General features: G+C 32.5%; 1 protein-coding gene across 8 annotated transcripts in view; it reads left to right on the plus strand.

Annotated features, from left to right (window-relative positions):
• LOC134696397 (neurobeachin-like) overlaps positions 1–25,755 on the plus strand; it is a 261,592-nt gene that overhangs the window by 205,139 nt on the left and 30,698 nt on the right. For all 8 annotated transcript variants that reach the window (XM_063558157.1, XM_063558151.1, XM_063558153.1 and 5 more), the window contains one exon: positions 24,975–25,092. In XM_063558157.1, coding sequence (XP_063414227.1) covers positions 24,975–25,092 — 118 coding nt within the window. The remainder of the gene's footprint in view (positions 1–24,974; positions 25,093–25,755) is intronic.

Here is a 25,755-nt window from a genome sequence, read left to right on the forward strand (position 1 = left end):
CAAATTGTATTTATCAGGTAATAATACATTGCAAATTAAATGCACACTGATGGTAAATGAAACTGTACAGTCCCTGTAAATGAAAAGAATTTAAAGAATTATATATATCTGAATTTTAAAAATACCCATATGAGATTTTAGTAAAATGTAAAACAGAAACTGAAATTTTGAAATATCTTATACTACTAAAATTAAAGCTTGGATGTCTATATAAGAATTAAAGAAGCAAGTAATAGTGTCAAAATAAACCAATTTTAAAAGATTCATGTAACTAATTAAGATTTGGAACAAATTTTACCATCATATCCAATAGGATTGTTTTGGCACATTTTTCCGAACCCTGCACATTTCAAGTGTTGCCAGTCCTAACAACAATCACAGGACAAAGAGTCCTTATCGTGAACTGAGGTTTTCTGACATTTGATACACATTACAATTTAAATCTGTTAAACTTTAAATCCTTTTTATTTATTTATTTTCCCGTTCTTCTCTTCTCTGCAACTGCAATTGACTCCCGAGGTTTTTTTTTTATATATAATTGTATAAAATTAATCGACTGATAGTTTTTGTTCAAAACTAACTACGAAATGTCTTCCCCACATGTATATCACACTCTTCCATTTAAAGAATTTTTATTAACTGAGAAAAAACTGTTCACGTACCTATATATATATCCGATGGATACATCTGTTGTAGGGTTGTCACTGACTCAGACGTACTTTTGAATATAATTATTTTCTGTGATTGTATCTTACATTAATTTGTAGGATCCTCTACTATAGATAATTTAGCTGATCTGTAACAATAACATCTTCATGCCTTATATATCATGTACTGTAGTACGCCGCTAGATTAAAACTGACGTGGAAAGGTAACACATGCCCACCGAAAGCTCTTTTTTTTTGAGAGCCCAGGTGGTCGTGTGGTCTAGCGGGACGGCTGCAGTGCAGGCGATTTGGTGTCACGATATCACAGTAGCATGGGTTCGAATCCCGACGAGGGAAGAACCAAAAATTTGCGAAAGCAAATTTACAGATCTAACATTGTTGGGTTGATGTTTAGACGAGTTATATATATATATATATATATATATATATATATATATGATTAGTTGTAATCTATTCTCTAATTACGACAAATTCCGTATAAATTTAATCATATTTCACGTTTTATTTCCGATCCGATAGCATTTTTATTATATAACCGGATGTGGGTACGCGTAGCCTACGAATAAACTGGTCCGCCGTTCCATCTATAGCTTTGCACCGAAGGAACAGGTTGGTGTGCCATTGTCACATTGGCATTAATTGGACGAGTTTTAAAAATTCATCGATTCGCTAATAAAATTGACCAATTATAATGATAGGAAATTGACCTCCGTGAAATGTTATTACTGTGATGCCGCAAAATAAATAAGTATCTGGTATCCCCATGGTGGTGGTGCAGATAAATGACCAACAAGCATGTTAACATGTTCTTGAAAAACTGAACCGGTATCTTTTATTCCCTTAACATCTCAGTAGGGTTATAAATGTGATAATTTCTTGTTTCTTGCCTGGGATCCGGCCCAATCTACACAGACACTGCATTAAAACATACAGTTCTCGTGCAAATTTCTTAAATAAGTATTACATTAACCGTTACGTTTGTAATTTGTAAAGATCCATGACAATGAGGCCAAGTGTACACCCTACAACTATTCCATACACCAAATATAGCCCACCTATTACTTTAATTGGTAACTGAAAAACAAACCGAAACCAATAATTTAACATTGACCAATGAACCATGAAAATGAGGCCAAGGTTGATATCTGCCAGACAGATATGTTCATAGTTGAACTTCTCCTTAAAGTACTGAAAAAACAAACCATAACACATAAACTTAACATTGAACAATGAACCATAAAAATGAGGAAGATATGATACCTTCCAGACAAACAGGTACATCATTCAATAATCCCATATATCAAAAGTATAGCTCACCTATTGCTAGCTTAAAGATTAAGTAAATGATAAACAGACCAAAACACAAAAAAACTTAGCATTTAACTATGAACAATGAAATTAAATCAAAGACCGTGAATGGACATATAGCAGACGGTAATTCGATCTCACCATCCTACAATGTGAGGCACCATGGGGAAAAAAAAGATTTATAAAAATAGTTTACACCATCACTGTTTAGTAGTCCTGGTGTCTCGAATAATAGACTTTCAACACAAGCGAGACAAAAATCGTCTTGTGTTAGAAATTGACATAGACAATCAAAGGTATCCCAAATATGTTTGTCGTTGATGGACTTTTAAAACTGAACTAAAAAAGAGATATGTCGATGTATAACAAAAGCGAAATGTCTCTAAAATTAAGATTAAACAAACATAAAATCAGGATGTTATGCCCTCTATTGATGCAAATGTTGTATGATTTCCAATGAGACAACTCTCCATCAGGCATAAAATGTAAGGACTAAATAAAAAATCATTTTGATGAATAAGTTTACCTTTTCCTCTATCAATGTTCTTATAATATCATCTTTAATATTGCGACTTCTCATGAAGTCATAAAGGTCAGGTTCAGACATCTGAAATAACATAAAAAAATAAATTTATAATTGAAGTATTGTTGTTCACCTGTCAGCAATGAAGCTCCCTACTTCGGAAAGGAAACTCAAAGAAGTCTGTTTTACCCAATTTTATAGAAGTGAAAGCTAACGATAATCAATTAGTAATTTACTAACCAGTTTCCATAGAACTGTTTTTTTTAAAATCTAAATCTTGATCCAAATTACTCACCGTTCTTTTAATTTCAATAATAACAAATGGTTCGAAAAATTTAACAAAATCACGGACCTAAAACAGCTGCCCCTCATCTTAAATGGTGGGGAATCTTATTGATATCGAATTTCTACGCAAGTACATTCTTTGTTCATAAATATTTTAAAATAAATATTTCGGATACCAATTTTGAAACATAAGAAATGCATATTAAATCGAAATCAACCTGCACATTTGCAGAGAATATTAAAGAACCATTTTAAAACAGTAATCCATTTTGCAAGAGGGTCTACCTTATATATGGCCCGAGAACAGAAGTTATTCCGTGGTGCATTTCTTTTAGACAATTAGAAAATTTAGACAAATTATATCAAAATTATCCAAAACATCATCAGATCTAACTCACAATATGGACAATTGTATGTTGAAGGGGTGAAGAAATGAATTGTGAAAGGGTATGAAATAAATTGGTAAGTAACACTGTCCACACCAAGGAAAATATTTTCGAGGATAACGAAAATTAAGGGACGACAACCGTGTTCAAGCTCGTCGTCGCTTATTGTTTCGTTATCGATTCTAGACACTAACTAGTTCGAACGAAACACCTTTTAAACTGCCGCATGTTTTTAACGGGGTTGCGTGCCGTGCAATATCGTAACAGCTACATAGGGCTACGTAGATTTTTGACTGATGAACGTGTATCTAGCCTAGCTGCTACCTAGATCTATTAAGCAGCTAGGCTAGGTACATAATCAATAGTCAAATATTATAATATTGATAATGAGGCGTAAACAAAACAAACAGACACAAAAGTAAAAATGCTACAAATAGGGGTAAATAGTCGAAATCGGTAGGTCACATTCGTGATAAAGGGGTTTCGGACTTGTGGGGTGTCGGGCCAATAAGGTGTCTAACTATTGGGGTGTCGGACTACTGGGGTATCAGAATAACGGGGTATTCCCCAAGATATAATTATATAGACAATAGATAATTGACCAATGTGGACCTTATGTTCGCAATTCCATTATTTTTCTTTATATAGAAAACAAGAATGTGTCCCCAGTACACGGATGTCCCATCCGCACTATCATTTTCTTTGTTCAGTGGACCCTGAAAATGGGGGGAAATCTCTAATTTGGCATTGAAATTAAAATTATTAAGATCGTATCATAGGGAACATGTTTACTAAGTTTCAAGTTGATTGGACTTCAACTTCATCAAAAACTACCTCGACCAAAAACTTTAACCTGAAGCGGGACAGACGGACGAACGGACAGACAGATGAACGAACAGACGGGCGCAGAGACAAGAAAACATAATGTCCATAAATGGGACATAAAAAAATTTATACTTGGGATCTATAATTGTTTTAAGTTAAGAGTTAGAGTCAAGTTGGTTAAAATTGGGATAATCGGTTTTAAATTAAATGCATTTATAAAATAAGTATATAAGGTATATAAAGGTAAAGTTTTGCACTGTTATTATTTGTCGATATTTATGAATTATGATTTTATCATACTTTTCTTGAACAATATACTTATAAAGTATTCTAGGTTAATTTATATATATTGACCCGGACTACTAAAATCTTCTATTTATTTAGCCATTCAAATATCAGCTTGTTTGCTACTGAAACTGGAAATAACGCAACATCAAAATGTGTAAAACACCGTCAAATAATTCTAAAATGTACGTACATTACCTTTTCCTTCTCAGTTGGCTCTATTTTGAGTTATAACATTTGAACAATAATATCTCTTTTATATACATGTATACCCGGCTGAGGCTCGTGCAACACCTGGTGCTGAATACATTTTAGAAAACTTCAAAGACATGAACTTTTTTCTCACGCTTCAAATTTACCCATATAAGGATAGCCGATAGGATCAAAGACAAAGTCCGTAAAAAGTATTCTTGAATATCAAATGTTATATTGTACGTTACACGTACTGCACATCCACACAGTTTTGTAGAAAAGTGTAAATGCATTTGCAATCATCAATTTAGAGACCATCAAATAAGAGATAATAGGGATATTTCCTTAAATATACAGCCTACTGTTTTAACGTAGTTGTAACAATGAAAACTATCAAGGACACCACACAATTGAATGATTGCATAAAACTAAAGGGTTGGATTCTTAAAGTGCTATTGGGTTAAAATTTTAATCTATAGTTTTGATTTCGGTTGTATTTCGTTTCTTCATTTTCCCTTTCTTTTTGTTTCGTTGCGTTTTGTTTGTTTTGGTTTCGATTTCCACTCTTATTTTATATGTACCCGTTTTAACAGTTTAAACATAGATTAAATATGATTTTTGAGGTTAGAGTAAGAGGTAAACTCTCATAACCTGAAATGATTTTAGAAGTATTATACATACCAAATACGTTTCGGACATTCAGTTTATGCTCACTTTTCCCGGGTCATTATTTCTCTAATGCATTAGTTTTTTTTTTGTCAATGTGAAATCGACAAGAATGCGATTGGACCAAATACTTGGAAAATGTTATTTTGTCAGCTTAAGCCCATAATTGTTGAATTTGTAATAAGGTTGTAACTTGAATAATAACAACGCACCCTTATGATCATTGTGCTCAGAGGTAATGGAGTGGTCGTAGTGATCGTAATATAACGACTGGATTATTCGGGTTAATAAGGTTGTGGTTTATGATTTGACCGTTCTTAAAACATTTTTATCTCCAATAACGAAAAAAGCATGAATTAGTATGGTTGTTGAAAAGTATAAGTCTCAGACCGCGGCTCCTAACGGTGGCTACATAGATTGTGTTCACAAATGCAGACATTTAACATCCATGCATTATGTCACATTGATTAAATATCATTAAACTAACCTTTCTTCATAAACTTCATCCAAGCAAGAAATCCGCAATGTACAAATCACGCGCATGTCAATAAGGGCTCAAATAATCGTGCGCACATATTAAATAACTCGTGTGCACAAGATAGTAACTCGTGCGCACAAGTTGTGTAACTTGTGCGCACAAGATAGTAACTTGTGCGCGCAAGTTGTGTAACTTGTGCGCACAAGATAGTAACTCGTGCGCACAAGTTGTGTAACTCGTGCGCACAAGTTGTGTAACTTGTGCGCACAAGATAGTAACTTGTGCGCGCAAGTTGTGTAACTTGTGCGCACAAGATAGTAACTCGTGCGCACAAGTTGTGTAACTCGTGCGCACAAGTTGTGTAACTTGTGCGCACAAGATAGTAACTTGTGCGCGCAAGTTTGTAACTTGTGCGCGCAAGTTGGTAACTTGTGCGCACAAGTTGAATTTTTTTTTTTGCATGGCACTCCAGGGCTTCCGTATGAAATAGATGAAATCTGGAGATAAAATTATAATTTTGACAGGGTTGGAAATGCAATCTTCTAAAATTCCTGTTCACAATTATTCATACTTTGTTAAAGAAATGAAATTTTGACTAGTTGTCACATTTGGGAGATAACGCGTACTTCTTCTCAAAAATCAAACACAACACAACCATGACTTGCAAACTTTGAATTTTCTTTTAGCCTGCGATTCTTGATAACTTTAACACTTTTTTATATCATTTTGCTATTCTTAACTTATAAAACTTTTTTTGATGTTTGCATATCAAGTCGTTTTTGATTTTCTGAATTAGTATAGAAATTGGAACCTTTAATTGTATTATGCATGTATTTTCTCTGTAATTTTTAAGGTTTACTTAGAAAACATTGTCTTATCGACCTAATTTATTTTTAATAATAATCAAATACAATATTTTTCATAATGCATTCTTTCAACACTCTGGCAAACTGTCAATCCTAAATTACATTAAATGTATGTATGCTTTAACTATAGTTTGCGAATAGTTTGTATTGCAAAAGCAGATATCAAACAATGTTTAAGTACGAATGAGGTCCGTGTAACACTTTTCAATTCAAAGTTTTAAAAAGTTTTGAAATTTTAGATTTTTGGAATTTTGATCAAAGTTTTAAAATATCAAAATTTCAAATTGTGTTAAAGTTTTGAAATTTTGATATTTTAACCAAACTTATTAAAATATCAAAATTCTAAATATCGTTTATAAATTTGATAGTTTAGAAATTTGACCAAACTTTTAAAATACTAAACCTAACGCGCAATTTTGATTATTTCACTTTTTGAAAGTTTGATTTTTTAAATGTTTGCTTAAAATATCAAAAATATAAAGGGGCGAAAAGAGGGGTACTTGTAATCACTGATGTTAACACGGCTCTGATAAGAACTATTCTTAGTTATAAATAAATAGCATGAAATATATCAAATCATTCTTAATAACAAAATAAATAATGAAAAGAAGAAGTCGGATTTTTTTTATGAAACATATTAGACATCACATGGGATAACAGTATCCTGAAATTTTAAGGTTGTGCATCTATTAAAAAAAATTATAATTAAACCTATTTAAACCAGAATCAACCACGTTGATTTTAATTTCTTATATAAGGTTAGCATTTGAGATAAATAATTCAAAGCTTTTTGTGTTCCCAGTGCCCAACATTTAGAAGTATCAGTGCAAAATGACCAACTCGCAGTAAACCATATAGACGTTACGCACAGTCTTGGTGCCACTTAGCGTTACACGACGTTCCTAATAAAACGACGATTTTCACGTTGTTCCACGGAAAGTTTCAAATTTTGACCTCATATTCTACTCATGTGAAATGCCGCTTAAAGTACAGATATTTTCGAAGTTGTTTCTGTATATGGTTTTATTTTTTTTAAGCCGGTGCAAATACAAAATGTCATTGAATTTGAACAAAATTTTAATTACATGTCATTGAACAATTTTTGATTTTTGCGAAGAATTATATATGCAACAATTACATGTACACAAAATAACAATTTGATGTCTTGTTAAATAATTGAAATATATATATAAAAAAAGATGTGGTACGATTGCCACTGAGACAACTCTCTACAAGAGACCAAAATGACACAGAAATTAACAACTATATAGGTCACTGTACGGTCTTCAAAAGCAAAGCCCATACCGCATAGTCTGCTATAAAAGGCCCCGAAATGACAACGTAAAACAATTAAGACGAGAAAACTAACTGCCTATTTTTTTTGGCTGAGGAGGATAATAAAGAAGATCTCACTTTTGTTTGCATTTCCCTTTTCAATGTATCTTGCTTTTATAAAGTGGGGGTGCGGTCAATAGTAAGTTTTCTCTTTGTTATAGCTCCGGAGCATTGTCTTTTTGGAGTATCCAAGTTAAATATTTCGACATCTTATATCCTTGAAACAATGCAGATCTACATTTTAAGGCATATTAAACGAGAACTTTATTTTATAAACCATTTCATGAAATTATGTTATGCCAAATATGCAAGAAAAAGTCGTATACAGTTTAACGTTATTATAACGCGAACGTCAAATTACGGTTACGGGGACATTTTATTGGACATCTTAGATCGGTTCGGATTGTCCACCTGCAACTCAAACTAAAGTACATATCATATCATTTTAAAGGAAATTAAATGTATTTTCCATTCATATCAGTTACCAGGTGATAAAAATTTGAGATATAGTAGAATTTTGTTTGATAAAAAGCCTTTGAATTATTTTTTGTGTTATTTTGTCCATCGGGACATTTTATTGGACACGGGAAAAATTACGATGTTTTTAAAATAAGACCGCAGTTACATTATGATGTCTTCAGATAGTTTCTTCAGAACATGTATAATTTTTCTGATATTATTGAAATCCATTTTCGTATGTTATATATTATGAAATTGAAGACAGAAAGTTTTTTTACGGGTTGAGCAGCAAATTGGGACATTTTTTCTCTTTTTTATTTAAACTTTTCTGACGATCTTCCTACTCTTAAAGTGAAAAACGTCTATTACTTCATTTAGCGTCAAATGTATTCAATGTAGTTGTAAAATTTTAAACCATTCTACTTACTAATGAGACCGCACTGGGATTTCAAGGACGCACATAAAACAAAATTGTAACAGCGGGACACCCTTAACATGACGTTATAGACATCGAAATGAGCAATTTGTTTCATCAAAAAATAGACAAAACACAAATTCATCTATGTTATTGATTTCTATGGGTTATTTCCTTTCGAATGATATGCATAACATGGCTATTTATTGTATAGGATAAGAGCTTGAATTTGAATAACCCGCCATCTAACCCATATTTCCAAAGTGACACCAATATCGTGCGCAACGTCTCAGTATTATTCGCCTTTTTGACGTCCCTGATGAAGGTAGATCCAGAAAAAGCGCCTCGGTGGGCTGGCATACAACTTAAAACGTTTTCCTTTCTTGTTTATCGATTGCATGATGATAATATATTGCCTTTTATGATGTACATGTATTTCAGTTCCAAGAAATGATACGGAAGGAATATAGCGTCGCAATAAAAGTTGTGCTAGGCGTATTTCAGCTGGCCCCTAGACAAAAAAGTGTACTGGTTCAGTGATTATAGACGTAATACTAAACTCCGAAACATAACAATGAACTAAAATCAAAATCATACAAGACTTAGAAGGACAGAGGCTCCTGGATTGGGACAGGCGCACAAATGCGGCGGGGTTTGACATGTTTCGTGAGATCACAACCCTCCCCTATACCTCTACTGAGCCAATTAAGAATGAAAAACACACAGTAATACGAACAGTAAAACGCACTTCAATAGGAAATACAAGTCCTATGTCAGAATAGGAAACAAACTAAGAAACTAATTAACATGCATGACAATGATAATAAAATAACAAAGGACTACCGTATACATAAGGCTAGCAGTTACTGTCATACGCCAGCTCCAGACCTCAATTAAACTAATTGAAAGGTTTTATATGTCCTCATTATGCACACTCTCTCCCTGTTGCATTTATTGCTAATTTGTTCCAGACCATTCATGAAATATTTGTCACTGGCAAAACAAAAAATCTGTAATTTAAAATAGGTTGTTTACATACAAATTACGAAGAAACATAGGATTCAACTTCCGAGGACAAAGTTGCCCTTATAGATGGATTTAAATATGTTTTAACTTCACTTTGGTCAAACACCTCTTTACTTGTTTCGTTCTTATTTTGCTTGAATTTCAAATTTCAGTTTCAGCGTTCCGTATGTGAATTCTTTACTTCAAATTCTGCGTTTAACATTGTACTGGTTTTTCGAGAGTGACATTGGTGTACGGCCAAAAATGGAAAAAATCCATCATGAAACTGACAGTGTGGCATCTCTTTGCACGCCCCATTCTGACTGGGTGTACATGTGAACTTTTAGTTTGCTAAAAGTCGATTGTCGTACGATAATTTCAAATATAAATACCCAAATAACAAAATGCAAATACGGGACAGTTATATCCTTTAATACAAAAAAATCGATTCCTTTTGTTTACTATAATAAAACAGTGGATGATTTAGAACCTATAATGGATCTACGTGTATGATAACCAGTCCAAACGTTGTCTTTAAGGTAGCAACCATGTAACTTTAAAAGTGGGGTGAGGTTGTTTTGTCGAAGCGCTAACAATTCTATTAAGTTTTTCATCGCCATTAATCAACTAGTCTGGTTCAAAAATTAACACTAAAAGGCATGGATAATTTTTCTTTTGTCCTCTTCTGGCACAGAATATTATATCATCAAATTAGGGATCAGACTATTTTAATGTACCATTATCGAATCCCCTAGTGGTAGTATCAAGTAAAACACAGGGACTATCTAAATATTGGTTCCCCAGACAATTACCATTTATCGCTGATAAAAACTTTTGAACACACTTTTCAACTTTCAAAATGCCGACACCTACAACTGGATAGATGGGTGCTTAATGTAGTACAGCGGCAACTATTACATAAACATGAATGCAAGTTGGGTGCTTAATGTAGTACAGCGATTATTACATAAATATGAATGCTCGTGAAAATAATGTTTATGGTATACGTTTATATATGATATGAAAGGTTTCAACTTTTACAAAACCAGAGCTATACGTTGGATTTAAAAGTTTACTTTATTGACCTTTTCAATTTTATTTGACTTTATTTGCATTTTTAACTTAATTTTGTTCGAGTGTCAATGATAAGTCTTTTGTAAACGAAACGCGCGTCTGGCGCAAAAACCGGCAAAATTTATATTCCGGTATCCATCTATGATGAGTTTGTGTAGATACCTTGTAACAGTATCTTGGCTCCAATTTGCTGATATTGGATCCTATTACCGTCTTAATTTCAGCGTAAAAAAGATTATATTAAAAACCTCCATACTGTGGACTAGCACAACCTTAAACCATGCATTCAGTATCATGAAGCGCTTTTCCTGATCGACCTCCTTACGGAACGCTTAAAGCTAAATATTTAAGGCAAACAACTTACAAAGAACAGATAAAAACGTTTAAGATGATCTTTCATTCTGTACATGTATTGATATATTCTTTAACCAACATGATTGCAGAAAGTAAGAAGTCGTAAAGCAAAACAGAAAAAAAAATGAAATCAAAAGAGATAATGCATCGTGTATTAAGCCTTTTTGTGGCTTAAAGTTAAGTAGAAAATGTATATACATGCTCAACATAACCATACTATTTGACCTACTGCGAGTTGTTCAGTTTTTACTGTTACTCCTGTTTCTCCTAAAATATGGGTGCTAGAAAAACCAGCAGGTAAAATGGTCAATATCAGAGCCGTACGTCTGGTTTTTAAATGAATTATCTTCTCTTAAGAAATATTAATTTTGTCATCCCATTTTTCACCGCTTTCAACTGTCCGTTTCGGTTCATACATAAACTTTTAAGTATCAGTATGTTTTTAATTCATATCGTTTCGTTTCGTTCCGCTTTTATTTCGTTTCGCTTTTTCAGGTATCCCTCTTATTGCCCCTTTTCTATTTGATATTTTAAGCAAACATTTAAAAAATCAAACTTTCAAAAAGTGAAATAATCAAAATTGCGCGTTAGGTTTAGTATTTTAAAAGTTTGGTCAAATTTCTAAACTATCAAATTTATAAACGATATTCAGAATTTTGATATTTTAATAACATGGTTAAAATATCAAAATTTCAAAACTTTAACACAATTTGAAATTTTGATATTTTAAAACTTTGATCAAAATTCCAAAAATCTAAAATTTCAAAACTTTTTAAAACTTTGAATTGATAAGTGTTACACGGACCGAATGACAATTTTAAATGAATAGCAATAATATTACATGTATATATGAGAGCGGGAATGCTGGAAGTCTACCTACCCTCCCGGAGCACATTAGTTCAGCCCGTATTTTGGCGGGGTTCTTGTTGGGCAATCTTATGTTTTCTTTGTAGAGATTTTGTGGATTTATTCGTCTTTTTTTGCCAGTCGGTGTCCGTTATTCGTCGACTTGTGCGTTGATCAATCGTCTTATTGTTATGTTATATAGTCTGTGCAGTTGTGTTTCAAATACATTGCATTCTTGTAAAGAAATGCGTCTTACAGACACGTGGTTGTATTTTGATAAACTTTAAATATATTTTGTAATACTAGAATACATTTTCAGTCGTAGATTTATAATGCAATAGATTGCGTCTTACCTTGGACTTTGAAGCATAAACAAATGACAAAATGCATTATTTATACATGTAGCTGTGTTCTACATAACATTGATACAGAATTGTTTATTATACTCTTGCCGGTTTTCAGATAAACAATATATATATGGTCAAGGTTTTAACTATACACGACCTTATATAAACTGTGAAACACAGTAATCATAAAATTTCTAAAAATGTCCGAATATCATAATAAAATTATTACTATTACCACATAAAGATTTTTTTGCAGCTCACACACATACAGATCTACATATTATACAGACAATCATAGCTCGTAGATTATCCTTTAATTTTCGAGTTTGTCAGAAAAAAACAAATAAATAACAATAAGAATGTCAACATGTCTAGTCGGATCGTTTCTCGTTTGAACAGAAAGTCTTTTACCTGCTACAGGTGTGGTTTATTGTAGGTTTAGAACCTTTTTGATGGCCATCTTGGCGGTGGTTCCGTCTTCATTCGTCAATACCACCGTTGAGATTTGTCATTTTTTGTGGTTTCGTGGTCTTGTGGGTCTAAATAAGATAACAAATGTATAACGATAAAGAAAAAGTTTGTCTTTATACTATAATAACTTTCTTTTACAAACAAGTCGATAAAAAAATGGAATTAATAATATGCTAAACTTTAGTAAAAGTCTAAAGTCTAAAATCTCTGTGGAAGATGAAAAATCTCAAGACTGCGCGCAATTAGAACAAACTTGTCAGTCATGTATAGACATCAAGTTGTCCAAAAAACTTATGCAATTTATTTTATAATTTAGAAATATCAGAAGTGTATAGTGATGGAAAAAACGTGCACGACTTGTTTCATTCCTATTTATTTATTTTCACATAGAAAATAAACTGGAATATATATATATAATATCCAAAACTGATGTATCAATAATCGGATTTCGGAAATCGCAGTGAAAATGGGGGGAATATGTCTCTTTTCTTCTTTATATCTACCTTTTTGTCATCCATGTTACTAATAAATATCAAATAATGTGAGGCTGAGACTACTATAAGTTATAGTAGTTGAGACTACTATAAGTTATAGTAGTCTCAGTGTGAGCTAACAACTTCCCTTGTGAAATACAAAAATTGTTAGAAGAGGCAAAAGGAATATCACGATGGAAAGGAAAACAACAATAAAGAACGAAAAATCTTTTGGTCGTATATTACAAGTTTAAAATGTCTTTTGCAAAAATACATTGAAGCAGGCACCCAACATAAAACTCTATCGTATTTTGAAGAAGAAAAATCGCACGAGGAAAGCTGTCCGTATAAATAATATTATACTTGTCGAAATCAAATCGAATAAAAACAAAACAACTCAACAAAAATCGAGGAAAAATTATGTCTAAAACAATGGCAACAACAATATCCCCTCAGATGTATATTTATTACACGATAGACGACTACGGCCACTGAAAAGATGATATACAAATGGCCACCAAACATATTGTATAAAGTTTAAGTTCAAGACAGGTAAACAAATTCACAATAAAAAAACGCCTAAAACAATCACAATTTTTCTTTATATAAAACAATTGCTATTGCGGTTTCAATGTTGGAAACACATAAAGTGTGCGGAGGAGTAGTGAGCCGTGGTGTAGTGGTTCGTGCATCGGACTGCTAACACAAAGGTTCCTGGTTCGATTCCCGTTTGGGATGAAAATTTCAGGAACTCAATTTTCGACTCTCCCTTGACACCATTTGCGAGTATGGTCTTGAGGAAACGATGATAGTCCGTCGGACGGGGACGATAAATGGCTGACCCGTGTTAAGAGAGAGCCATATCTCTTGCACGTTAAAGACACCCTTGTAGATTTCGAAAAAGAGTAGGCTAATGCCGCTACAAGGCAGCACTCGCACCCGCAAAGTGGAAAGGGATTAATATAAGTTGCAAAACTTGTTTCCCAATCCACTATAAATAAATATGTTTCCCAATCCACTATAACTAAACTAAAGTGTGCGGAGGGGTTTAACTGAAATTAATTATGATTGTCAATGAGACAACTGTCCATACCAAGGAGTTTATATTAATAATATAATATAACCTCCTTGGTCCATACAAACTAAATAACCAATTATGATACGAACGCTAGCACTTCAACAATGAGGAAAAGTCAGATTAAAGTTCCGTTTATGTATGACAAACTGATATGATTTTTAAAGAAAATCAGCGATCGGCATGAAAAGCAACCAAGGACAACTTGGCAAGAAAACGATTTTTAAACTTAATTTTGTATTTATTTTTCTTATTTTATCTTATTTTCATTTATGGCTTATTTTCCCTTATTTTCTGAATGACAAAAACATATAATTTACCTGCCAGTTTCAACAATTTTTTTTTTATATAGAATTATTTAATATATTAAAAAAAAACCACACACCTAATGGTAGTATTAATGATACCAAAATTTATGATAAACGGGACAAGTTTTCTTTTGCCAAGTTGTTAAAAAAATATTTCCCTAAGTTTTCTGGTGTAAGGGAAATAACTCCAAATCGTTACTGGATCAGTTCCTCCCCTTTGCCGGCAGCGACTAATTTATGCCGACGCCATGTTGTTTTGATTTTAACAGCCGAAGCTTTTCAAAACAGTTACGAAGGAGCAGAAATTAATTATAGAATAATTGTAAGATTTAGAAGCATGCAGTACAATATTATGATCCCATAAGTGTACAGTAAAATCATTGATAATGATTTAATTATGTGTAAGATCAAGGCAGATGTTTACGTGGCCACTTTTATTTCCTGCGCATAAAAATTTCTGTCGCATAATTTTCAAGATGATTTAGCATTATAAATATTTTTTCTCACAGACCTTTCCGTACTGTAACATTTTTACCGAAGCTATCAAACCTGTCGACCTGTATCTGTTGTAGACGAAAGATTTTGTATGTATGAACTGACCGGTCTGTCAGATAAACAGTTTTTTTTTTCTAGAGCAGAGGCTATTTATTTTGATATTATTATTTTTTTAAACTGTTCCCCTTAAATCCCAAACTAAATAAAGGTCTAAAGGATGCCTTCTTTGATTTGAATTACGCCAGTGTTGGACATCTCACGTCACAAATGTGAGCAGTTATATTTTCTGGCAGAAGAGATGCAACATAAAAAAACAAAGTGGCAGCAAGAGGGTTAAAAAGCCACCTCACATGCAGGAACAAGTAGCCAAATTGTAATTTGTAGGCGACACATACCCACTTACAGTTTTATAATAAAATATCAGCCGTAATAAAACGTGAAATAATCTGGCATGGAAACTTGCGGATTTTGTGAATTCAGTGAAATTATTTAGTAAAAAATACACAATCAACATTGCAAATTGGATGCACACTAAAGGATTAAACAATAAATGTGCACAGAGACATATATTGCTCTGTCGCATATGTTGAAAGACTGAAATTATACTGAATTTGAAAAATAACATACATCTTATGTTGTTTATTTTCAGGTGTAGGACTCTTTAGTCTTTAGTATGCGTCATCTTGACACTGATTTTCTCATATGTAATTTGGTCACTTGCGCGTTTGTATACATTAATCACGTTTGTATTTTCTCTTTGTACTTTCACTTTAATTTAGGTAGGCGCTGTTGATACTGATTTATAAAAACAAATGATCAAATCTTTGAGTATCGTCTATAAACTCGGAAACTGCATATTGTATGTCTGCACTGGCTTCGGTGTTAAGTAATTCTTCTAGATCTAGATTAAGTGTTCCGGTTTTGAAATATAATGACTGGTGGAGTTTTTCTCTATCCAAACTGTAATTGTCACAAGATAATAAAAAATGTTCTACAGATTCTATTTCTCCGCAAGTACATTTGTTGTCTTCTACATGTCTGTTAATGAAATGTTGATACCCCTTTAGTTTGGAGTATCCTGATCTGAGACTGTTTAGAATATTGAAGTGTTTTTTTGATTGGAAGTCGAGTTTGATTTTTTTTGATGCATCTGGGTGATGATTAAAAAATCTTCTCCCAACCTCACTAGATTCCCATTGTGTCTTCCATTTTTTAATGACTGATGTTCCTCGCCGCTTGTTTGATGTCTTGTTTTGTTGTGATTGAAGACATTTCCTCCCTATTATCTGCCTCTTTTGCCGCTGCTTTTGCCAGACAGTCAGCTTGTTCATTTCCCGCTATATCAGAGTGCCCCGGTGTCCAAATGATGTTGATAATAAAACCTTTTTGTTCCAAATTTTTTTTCCTGTTTTTGATTTCTTGTATGGTTTTGTGATAATTTTCTGATTTCCAATTTAAGGTTATAATGCCTATGGCGGATTGACTGTCAGAGTATAGGTTAAGTTGTTTAACATTGCGGTAATTATAATTGTCTATTTTTTCCAGCACAAGTTTAATGGCTACTAGTTCTGCTAGTAGTATTGATCCTCTGTTTGATACAGGGTACTGTATTGTTTCCTCCTCTTCATTATTATATATAATGGCTCCTGCACCACAAGGCCCAGGATTTCCCATGCATGAGCCATCTGTGAATGCCACTGTTGTATTTGGAGGAAGTTCTTCTAATTGTTGTTTTATAAGTCTTTGTCCTTCAATGGCTTGTTCACTGGTTCTTGTTTTGGAACTTCCCAATGTGGTCCAGTACTCCGGTGCCCTTCTTATTGCACACATGCCACGACATTCATATTGCTGTTCAATATTGTTTACTTCAATTGATGTTTCCTTTTTCATATCATCTGCCTGTAGTATCATTTTTCCAATTGGAGAGATGTAAGTTTCCGGATTAGATTCTGTTTTCCAGTTTTCTAGCTTTTTTTTAATTGGGACTGTTGTAAAAGATGAGGTAATTTTTGCCAATTCTCTAATTGCTATTTCTTCTCTTCTCAGTTCTAAAGGTAAGACTCCACCAATTATCTGAAGAACTTCAAGGCTGGAAGTTGAAGGCATATTAAGGCATAAGGCAAGGCCATGTCTTTGAACCTCATCTAACTTGTGTAGGTTTGTTGAATTTCCAATCTGCCAAACACAGCTTGCATATGTGATGGTTGAACAAACAAGACTTTGGTAAATTTCTATTAGTCTTTTTGTTGGAATATTAGCAATACCCTTAATTTCTCTAATTATACCTAATGATCTTTTTGCTGTTTTCAGTACATTAGGCAGATTTTACAGTATTGTGTTCTGTCTCCTACTTTCATGTTGCTAACGTGACGGAGACAAAAATAAGTAACGTTAGCGACATTTGGACATGTAACATGAGCAACAACATCTTTAAAAGTTCAAATGTATGCACACAGTGATGTTTAATATATGCCTGAAGTATTAAATTGTACAGTCTGGTTTAGAATTTCTAAATATACAGAATGTCATTTGCAGGTGTACTTTATATCAAATGAATACACATGAAACCAATTCGTAATAGTAACATTAGCAACATCTACTATCATGACATTACGTTTTGTTGCGAACGTCTTTTTGATGGACGGAATACATTTAAGGTCCTCTTGTAACGATATTACATACAACTAACCTTCTTTGCTACCCCATCATGTGAAGGAACTGACTCCGAATCTAATTCTGCAAAGGGCGATATCGTAACTCCTATACAGGAGAGTTACAGATCTAAATATATGTTGCTCACGTGACACTGATTTGGACGGAAACCTCAAGTAGTAACGTTCGCAAAAAATAAAACAGCCAATGATATTGATTCCTCAAGTCCTTTGACCCCCTTACGTCATCCAAATTTAATATGATTGCTATTTTCAATTATTTATAAACCCCGGGATAAAAATAACTACAATTGCCTGTCTGAGAACCAACAAGAAAATTGCGATCGTGACATACCACAATGGACGGAAAAGACGTGACGTTAGCAACAATATTATTAAATTACCTTTTTTAGCCTTTACCAATAAAAATCTGCCTTAAAGTTATGATTAAAACACAAAAGAAGACTTTTTATTAAAATATCAGTCCATGTGATAAGGCTCAACTTATAAATAATACTTCAAAATTCCACTCCAAATAAGCTGGATGTCAGTAAAGTAGGTCATGATGTCTATTCCATGTCCAATATTTTGAAATTGAAAACCCTCTAATTCTAACAAAAAACACAAGCACAGAGTAATTTTTATTTTTATTTACTCAGAAAGACACATTTTATTCAATAACATAATGCATTACTCCATTACACAGTCTGTTTCACAGTTTCAGCAATTGCTTTTTTGATGGATACAAAAAAACAATAATTCCTTCTTATTGTAAAATCTGCCTTTATCTATATGAGTATTGAAAGTCAGTTTTTGGTCAACTGTAACTCCAAGAATTTTAGGATTGTTGTTGTGTTTTAAAGTTCCATTACCAAGCTTAAGTAGAACGGATGTAGTATTTTGTATACTTTTACTGAAAATACAATATTCTGTTTTTTCTACACTCACTTTCATTCTCCATTTGTTGCTCCATTCATTCACCTTGTCAATATCTGTTTGAAGATCTTGTTGTAGAATATTGATGTCCTCACCTGTGTGCCATATGGTTGCATCATCTGCAAATTTACATTTCTGTGCCAGAACGGTCTGAAAAATATCTGCTATAAAGATGTTGAACAAAATAGGGGATAAGACTGAACCTTGTGGTAATCCTGTATGTGTTTTAAATAGTTCTCCTTTTGTGTTGTTGATGTTGATTACTGCTTCACGGTTATTTAAAAAAGAATGAACCCAATTCCAGATTTTTCCTTTGATTCCATATTGATAAAGTTTTACTAATAGTCCTTCTCGCCATACACTGTCATAGGCTTTTGTCATAGGCTTTTTCAAAATCAATGAACAAAGCAAGCGTAATCATTTTCTTGTTGAATCCCCCATATATTGATTGGATGAGTGACAATAAAGCATTGACTGTTGATCTGTATTGTCTAAATCCTTCCTGTTCATTATCAATGATGTTGTTGGTTTCAACATATTCTTCTATTCTGTATAGAACTATTCTTTCCATCAGTTTGGATACTACACTAGTTAAACTAATTGGCCGGTATGCTGAAGGGTTATTGTAACTAAGTTTGTGTGCTTTCTTCAAAAATTTTACATTTGCCATTTTCCAATTTTGTGGAAGTATTCCTTCTTCCCATGATCTGTTCATAATTTCTAATAATTTGTCTAAAAATTCTTTTCCAGCATTAATAAACAGCTCTGGAAAAAATCCATCTGGTCCTGGTGCAGTTTCTTTCTTTAGTCTGAAGATGGATCCTTCCAATTCATCCATGGTAATACTTTGGTTATATTTGTCATCATCCATTTCTTGGTTGTCACTATCTAATGTTATGTTGATGTATTCTTTAGTTGTTTCCTCATAAAACTTGTTGTCAAATTTTCTTGGGTCTAGGTGTTTTCCTCCGAAAAATACTTTTTCCAATTCCTTTGACTTTTCTTTCTCCTCGAAAATTACATTGCCATCATATTTTATGAAAGGAAGTACCTTGTTGTCTGAGGTTTTCTTGGTTAATTTTTTGAAAGCTCCCCATCTTTCCTTTGGTGTTTTTCCTGATCCTATCACGTCACATAGTGTTGTTGACCATTCATTTTGGGCTTTATCTTTGATTACTTCTAAGTTCTTTTCCGCATCTATTATTTTATTAAAATTTTGAGGGATACTTCGTTCTTTAAAATGTCTCTGTGCCTTGTTTAACTCTTTTTTTGCTAACTTTACATCTTCATTCCACCATACAGGATGTTTAACTTTTGGTCTATTTTGATGATATTTATATTTCGGTATTACCTGTTCCATACATGCTGTCATACAACTTTCAAAACATTCATACCATACTTCCAAAGAGTCATCATCTTTCAAAAGCATATCTTTGAAATATTCTTCTGTGGTTTCCTTCCACTCTTCCCAATTGCATTTCCTTATATTCCAATTTTCTTCATCATTATTGCTTGTCATTGAATTTCCCTTTTTACTTCCCATATTCAAATCTAACATTATACAAATGTGGTCTGATGTAACCTATTCATGTGTTAGTGTTGAACACTCTTCCACAATATTATAAATGTTCTGTGAAATTAGGGCTAGGTCTATAATACTGTCACAATTTCTACGTGTTGCTTGTCCATCATTTACACAAATTAAACTTGTTTTTGTCATACATTCTTCCAAAAGTTCTCCATGTTTGTTTTCTGTTTTGTTGTTCCATTCAAATGATTTTGCATTGAGATCTCCTAGAATTACCAAATTTTCCAGCTTCTGTTTATTAATTTCTGAACATAATTTCTTCATATGTTCTGTATTTTCTGGGGTAATATATGGCACCCATAAGTTTATCTTCTTATTTTGTTGGTCTTTTATTTCCAGACAGACCATTTCGAAATCATAGTTTTCATATTGTTGTCTTCTTTCTGCCACAAATTCCAAATTTGGCTTGATGCATATTGCCGATCCTCCTCTTGATTTATCTGGTCGTGGTGAACTAAAAATTTGCCAGTTTTCAAATTTCAATGGATTTTGTTTTGATTCAAATGTTTCATTGATGCATAAAATATCTATATCATAATTTCTTACAATATCTTTTAATTCCACTGCAGTTTTAAATGATTGTGCATTGATAAATAACAGTCTCATGGTGATTAAATATATTATGGTATGTTTCTGTTTAAATGGTGTTTCTAAATTTTCTTTGATTGACAATTCTAATGAATTCTGGACATTTTGATGATGATGATTTGTGAGACCCTCCACAGTTACAACATTGGGATGGTTTAGTACAGTACTGTTCCTTGCAACTTTCAAAGCCACAGTTGTTACAACAGCTATCAGATTTACATTGATTAGAAGAATGACCAAGATGTTGACACTTAAAACAGCGAATAAATCTATAGTTTCTTCTTTTCTCCACAAAAATAGTGTTGTTCCCATATGATAAATTATGAAGTTCTTGGTTTAAGGTTTGTCTTAAGTCGTGTGGAGTGTCAAATTCTATCTTTACAATTGGCATAGGTTTTTTAGTATCCCAATATCTAATTCTGGTTACCTTTGTTATTTGTGCTGTTGTTTGTTTTTCGATTTGGCTTTTAATATCTTTGATATTTTTGTGTATAGGTATATAACGAATGAATCCAATTGATTCTCTGTGTGGTCTTATAGACGCTGGAAGATGTATATTACTGTCTTTCCCAAATATTTTTTCTGTATTATAGGTTTTAAATTCTGTCAAATCCTCTTTCTTTTCAAAGTGTAAGGCTATTCCACCAAGTGGTAATTTGTAAGCTAGTTTGACCTTTTCTGCTCTCTTTTCTAGGGTACAGAGCTCTTTTCTTATTTCTTTACTGCTTGAAAATATTTCTTGATTTTCTATATTGTCTATAACTAATATAAGGTTTGGATCGGTTTTTTCAATCCTTTTTGTAGTTTTTTTTTTTATTTCTTTTTCTGATTGTTTGTCACTTTCAACAGACTTGGTTTTCTTTATGTCTTCTGTCTTTGGTTCTTCTTTTTGTACCTTGTTTAATTCTATATTTACAGTTAAATGATTCTCTGTTATTCTTTTAGCCCTTTGGATTATGTGGTTTTGTTTGATGACACAAAATGCACATTTAAATTTTATTCTGAAAGTTGTATACAGTGAAACTTCTCTAAACCGGTCCCTCTTAATACCGGTTCTCCCTTCATACCGGCCAAAACCGCAAGTCCCGGCCGGCGTGTATGTAAATAAACGGTCAGGTAACCTTATAAAACCGGCCACCCCTTTAAACCGGATACCGGCCGTTATTTGTGTATTTGTGTAATCAAAATCAATAAAATATCACCTCATAAAACCGGCCTTCTCATTTGTAATCATTAGTCCATATATAATACTGTTATATAAACAAACAAGTTAATCCGGTCAATTAGACACCTGCATGACCACTGAGTAGTGTTCACCTGTCAATGTCAAATCAATACCCAAATAAATTATCGGTTGAGAGATTTTGATTTTCACCCAGGCTAATCAATGATGAAAGTTAATTATCATTAAATGTTTAAGCTTGGCTACTTTATTTGATCATTTAAAAAATTTAGGCAAATTATAAAAATTAATCACTGACTGTGACTTTTGCAATTAAATGGTAAGTTGTTAGAATAATATATTGCAATATATTAAACCTTTTCAGTTTATTTAAAGGATGTGTTATTAGTTTGAGGTGTGATGATTTAATGTGTATGTAATGCTTATGAAAATTGATATGTACATCGTATGGTACCGATGAGCGGTGCTTTAAATTTTCAATAATATGACATATTGATATTAAAATTGTTTTGTTATATAGTTGCATTTTATTTGTTATTCCTGCAAAATAAAAAATAATAAAGATACAAATGATGTTTTAATATTTATTTCATAATCAATTTAGAATACAAAGCTAAATTTACACAACAAAACAAACTTTATGATTGAGGTACAATACATGGTAAAAAAAACAAATGCACACATATTGAAGGGAAGTAACTCTTATATTGAAGGGAAGTAACTCTTATATTGAAGGGAAGTAACTCTTGTTAATTTCAAATTCATTAAACCGGCCACCCCTGAAAACCGGCCGAATCCCGTGGTCCGACGGGCGGCCGGTTTTGAGAAGTTTCACTGTACTTATTTGAATCTCTATTACTAATTCCAGCACAGTTACAATGCCACCAGCATCTACAGTCATCACATTCTATCCAGTCTGTTTCAGATGAGCATTTATGTTGACCGCATCCAATGCAAATGTCATATTCTTTAAGTATGGGTTCAATATCTGTATCTTTTATTTTTGTAGGTGTTTGTGTTGGGGTCACAGTTTTGTTTATTTTGTTTTTTACCTGTTTTGGTGCCTTTGGGCTGAAGAAATCTTTTGGTTTCCCGTTTCTTTTACTTCTTCTCAACATATTTCATGGGGGCTGCCATTTTGAATATGTGACGTCATAATTAATGTTTGTAAACAACGAATGTTTTTTTGGTTTAATCCGATTACGTTTGTTCAAAAAAGTATGTAAATCTAATCTTACCGCATTATTCTTCTGAAATATATTCCTCCTATCCTTTAAAAAAATGTTCAAACAATGAATACTTCCTCAGTTATCTAGTTTAGCATTTGGCCGGTTGCCATGGACGCTTTCCATACAAGTTCACTTCGATCAATGTTTTTTCCACTAAATTTACTGAAAGTGTTTGTAATAACGGCTGCAAAATGTTTTTAAAACTGTAATAAGTCTATGTTGATCTTTTCACTACTGAATAATTCCTCAATATATATGAATTTTACGAAAATATACGGAGCTTCTTTCAAAACAGCTGATTGACAACAGCGCCACCTATCCAGGACTCTTTTTCTTTTAGAGCGCATTTGTTTCTAACCTAAACGATTACGCATGTAGTCGTTTAATCCATTTATTTCTTTCATTTTTTGGTCACATTGACATCGTTCACATAAACGATGTATGTGCAAAATAGTTGTTGATCGTTTATCATTGAGACATGTATACGATAAATTTGTTTCTGCATCTGTCGTTTAAGTAATTACGAGCACATGTTGTTTTCGCAAAGTCCTGATTATTTTATTTCCTGCACTTTTACCTGTTTGTTTACAGTGCATGAGTGTAATCTATTTCTGTCTGACTACGCGAGGTCGATAAAGTTCATTAAACGATGTATTTGTTTCTATCAGCTTAACATTTACTAAACGATAGTCAGCGATGACAAAATTTCAGGTTAGAAACAAATGCACTAATAATTTTGAAAAAGTGTAATGTTTAATTTAAGATGTATCTCTCTTATTTTAATTTTGTCTTATTTGTTTACTTTCAGATATGACAGATTCAAGTTAATTCCTCCAGTCCTTATGTAATGTATAAATCTATTTTTATCGTGATTGTATTTGCCAAATGGTGAAATAATGGAATACAAATTAAAATACATCATTTCATAATCCTTATATTGAGTGTATTTCATGATAAGAATTGTTTATTTGAATATTTAAATGAAGTGTTTGTATGTTTGTCATGTCTGTTTTGTCCCTGTATTGTCTCATTTTGTTTTATACTGTTTTGTTTTGCATCAGTATACAAATGAAGGTCTCTCTTGTAATACATGTACTTCATTTCTTTTGAATATATATTCAATTGCATGATAATCATGCAGTTGTAGCAAAATCCACTGACAAATAAAGTCAAGTCATTGAAATGTTTATCATGTTTATACTGATGCAAGCCAAACATAATATCTTAAAATTATATTATGATATTGAACATGTCTTATATTGTATTTGATATTGATGAACATGTCTTGTCTGTTTACTTATATATTGATATGAAATTATCTTATTATGATATTAATCAAGATTTCTTTCCAGCTTTCCACCTATTTTGAAATTGATTAATTAGAAATATTTATATTGTATTATTTATAACAATTTGTTTTACTCATTTCTCATATATTTTAAAATGTTGATATTTCAAGTATTTAGTAACATCCTCAAGTTAAGTGAACTTTTAGATATGTGATAAATATTTTACATTAACAAATTATTATGTGATAGTTTAGATTCATTGAAAGAAATGGACAAATTTTATCATCAGATTCTTTTTTGGAACTATTTGCAATATTTCTTAAAAGACTTTTATAATAATATAATAATATCCCTCCATAAATTCATTTCAGGTGTTGAATTACATTGAGTATGTACATGGAAGGTGGCATTTCAATGAGGTCCGTGCAATCTTTTCAAGACTTTATCTACTACAAAATGTTGCCATTGAAATTTTCATGGCCAATAGAAGTAAGTGGAAATATGATAAAGCTTAATAATATTGAATATGTATTTTGTTTGTTCATTTATCTTATCAAAGAATTCATTGGTGCAAATTATCAACATTATTATAAGTTGGATACCAATTTTCGTGGATTTTGTGGGTACAGTGTAACCACGAGATCAAATGTTCAACGAATATCATCTTTTCAATAGACTTTGTACAGTCAGAGCTCAGACATAAACAAGTCGATTTCTGTTTTTGACTTAAAGAAGTCAAAACATGTATTTATTATAAAAATTTGTTTTCAATTTTAGACTTATCTATAAAGTCACAAAATGACAGACTTGTTTAGGTCTATTTATGTTGATGAAAAAACTTAATTTGACTTGATGGCCAAAGTACACCACCTATGACAGCAACAACTTGTATGAGAGTTCACAAGGACTTGCACTATCTATATTTAATTATCTAATTGACCATCCTTACTAAACACAGATATTTTACCTCTTTAAATGGTGGCTCAAGGTGGTTGCATTGTATTAAAGGTTAATTATCATTATCTCCAATTTTTTAGACTCTCATTCATATTTTTCTTTAGAAGACAAAGCATTGGCTTTCAATGTTGTCCTTAATTGATTTAGATGCATAGCCTTTTTATACGACCGCAAATTTTGAAAAAATTTTCGTCG

Source organism: Mytilus trossulus, chromosome 14, assembly GCF_036588685.1.
Source record: "Mytilus trossulus isolate FHL-02 chromosome 14, PNRI_Mtr1.1.1.hap1, whole genome shotgun sequence".
Classification (NCBI taxonomy): domain Eukaryota; kingdom Metazoa; phylum Mollusca; class Bivalvia; order Mytilida; family Mytilidae; genus Mytilus; species Mytilus trossulus.